At 50.5% G+C, this 2,459-nt stretch overlaps 1 protein-coding gene across 5 annotated transcripts in view; it reads right to left on the bottom strand.

The window, feature by feature from the left end:
* NFIA (nuclear factor I A) overlaps nucleotides 1-2,459 on the bottom strand; it is a 429,137-nt gene that overhangs the window by 301,618 nt on the left and 125,060 nt on the right. The window contains exon 1 of one of the 5 annotated variants that reach the window (XM_025208669.1): nucleotides 1,989-2,282. The exons of the other annotated variants lie outside the window; for them this stretch is intronic. Within the exon in view, the coding sequence (XP_025064454.1) occupies nucleotides 1,989-1,991 (3 nt within the window). The 5' untranslated portion in view covers nucleotides 1,992-2,282. Of the gene's footprint in view, nucleotides 1-1,988; nucleotides 2,283-2,459 lie in introns of those variants that run through there. 5 annotated transcript variants of the gene reach the window in all.

Below are 2,459 nucleotides of genomic sequence, written 5' to 3'. Positions count from 1 at the left end.
TCCAGACTCTGCGCCCTTCATTGCTCCGCCTGCTCTGTGCTGGCCTCTCGCTGCACCAGTTAGCAGGCGGGAGGGCTCAGGGCTGCCCCCAGCTCACTCCCCGGCCGGGCTTGAGCACCTCCATCGCCCCAGGGAAAGGGGAGATGGACAGTTCAAGTCAGTGGCTGCCAGCTCCCAGTTCAAGGCAAGCTGTGCTGGGGTTGGTTTCCCCTGGACGGGTGTCAGGGACTGATATCTAGGGAGGGCTTCGGGCCAGGCTCCAAGCTGCTGACAGACAAAGCCAGGGGGAAGGCTGGAGTCTGGGGGCGACCCCCAAACTCAGCGGGGCGGGCCCGTCACCCCTTCGTACCTGGCCGCAGCTGAAAGTCACTCTCCGAGCAAACACGGACCCCGCGAGTTCACATCCTGAGAGCAGACCCGACACACTCAATGCACCGTGTACCTCAATACACTGTAGTCCAATGCACAATGTACCCCAATGCGCACTTGTTCCTCAATACACTGTAGTCCAATGCACACTGTACCCCAATGCACACTGTACCTCAATACACTGTGCCCCCAGGCACACTGTACCACAATGCACTGTAGCCCAGTGTATCCCAATGCACATTGTACCTCAATACACTGTAGTCCAATGCACACTGTGCCCCAATGTACACTTGTACCTCAATACACTACTCCAATGCACACTGTACTTCAATACACTGTACTCCAATGCACACTGTACCCCAATGCACACTGCACCTCAATACACTACTCCAATGCACACTGTACCCCAATGTACACTTGTACCTCAATACACTGTAGCCCAATGTACAATGTACCCCAATCCACACTGTGCTCCGATGCACACTGTACCCCAATGTTCACTTGTACCCCAATGCACACTGCTCACCATTAGGCAACTAATGGACTGAGAAAGCAGACACAATGCTACACACGCGGAGCGTGCTGAGGAGAGGCGCATGCCTGTCCTTCCAAAGCACTTCCAGAGACTTTTGGTTCCGGACCCCCAACGCGCAAAGATACCTGCGCTCAACTCCCTCTCCCAGTCTCATCCTCTGCCATGCAGTGCAAACAAACCGGGATCAAGGCAGACAACACAATTGCAGCGCCCCTGCCCGCCTCCCCAACACCAACACCGACAGATTTTTCTTTCATATAAATGCAAACCGTAGGAGGAGGGCTGCTGTAATTGCCCTGACATTCATCTATTTTTAAAGTGCAAAAGGAGAACATATAACTCGGTGCCCACCCCCCCTTCTCTTTAAATCCCCCTCACTCAGCATTTTGCTAAACACTCGGAAACACTTCGCTATTTTTTTGTGCTTTGCTAAATCCGGAAGAGTTTGCTGAAGCTCTGACAGTTTGAAACGACACCAGCTCCTGCTGAGCTCAAACAACTTCAGCAAAAAAAAAAAAAAAAACCAAACCAAAAAAAAAAAAAACCCAGGCAAGCCCCCTCCCATCCCCCTCCCGCCCTTGGGAGATTTCGAACGTTGCAACACCCGGGTTGCAGGCCGCGCTCTCATTGGACGGCGCGCAGGCCCGTCATGGAGCTTTGCAACATTGATTAGAGAAAGCGATTGTCAATTACACCCCACGTCTAGACACTTCCTTTTGTGCTAGGATGCCAGACGTCTTGTTACAGACCTGAGCTTTTTTTTTTTTTTTTTTTTTTTGGAGCCGAGCAAGCGCTAGGAGGAAAAAAAAAAAATCTGTCAAGATCAGCGGTTTTCTCAAATCCCTGTAAAAAGGAAACTCTAGTGCACATACGCACAAAAAACCCACCCACCCGGCTGCACACGCACACACGCACCGATACACACAGCGAGGCATTCTTTTTTCTGGAGCAAATCGCTTCCAACGACCGCATCTGCAACACAATAGCTAGTCCAGTCTCGCGCCACGCACAGCTTTGTTTATAAAAACATGGAAACAAGATTTTGTTTTTTTGTTTTTTAAAAAGTTGAAGATGCACCACGTACCATTGCAAGGTATAAAGAGTACGTGAGAAACTTTACAAGGCTGAGACGATTGGCTTCATGGGTTGACACTTTTTTTTGGCTCTCTTTCTTTCTCTCTCTCTTTTTTTAAATCCCTAAATAAACTTGAAGCCGTTGGAAACCCGGAAGAGAATAAAAGCTGGAGCCAATTGCAGACTGCTGGTTAGGATTTTTTTTTTTCACTCCCAAATCAGAAGGCTTTGCAATGCAATCTCTCTCTCTCTCATTTGAAAGCGATCCAAGCCGAGCTCTCGGATTCTCTCTCCCCCTGGCTTTGCCTTGTGTGCTTTGGATTGTGTTAGACTTTGCAGAAGTTGCAATCGATTCGGCAGACTCCCTCCCTCTCCCCCCTCCCCCCTGTTTATTTCCGCAATCGCTGCACATTTGCATAGGAACCACGCACAAGGAGGAGGCTGCTGCACACGGGGGCCCAGGCTCAGCCAATGGCAGCCG

The sequence above is a fragment of the Alligator sinensis genome, unplaced genomic scaffold, assembly GCF_000455745.1.
Source record: "Alligator sinensis unplaced genomic scaffold, ASM45574v1 scaffold588_1, whole genome shotgun sequence".
NCBI classification, from domain to species: Eukaryota; Metazoa; Chordata; order Crocodylia; family Alligatoridae; genus Alligator; species Alligator sinensis.
Note: the sequence above shows the minus strand (reverse complement) of the source record. Positions and strands in the feature narration are given on the sequence as shown.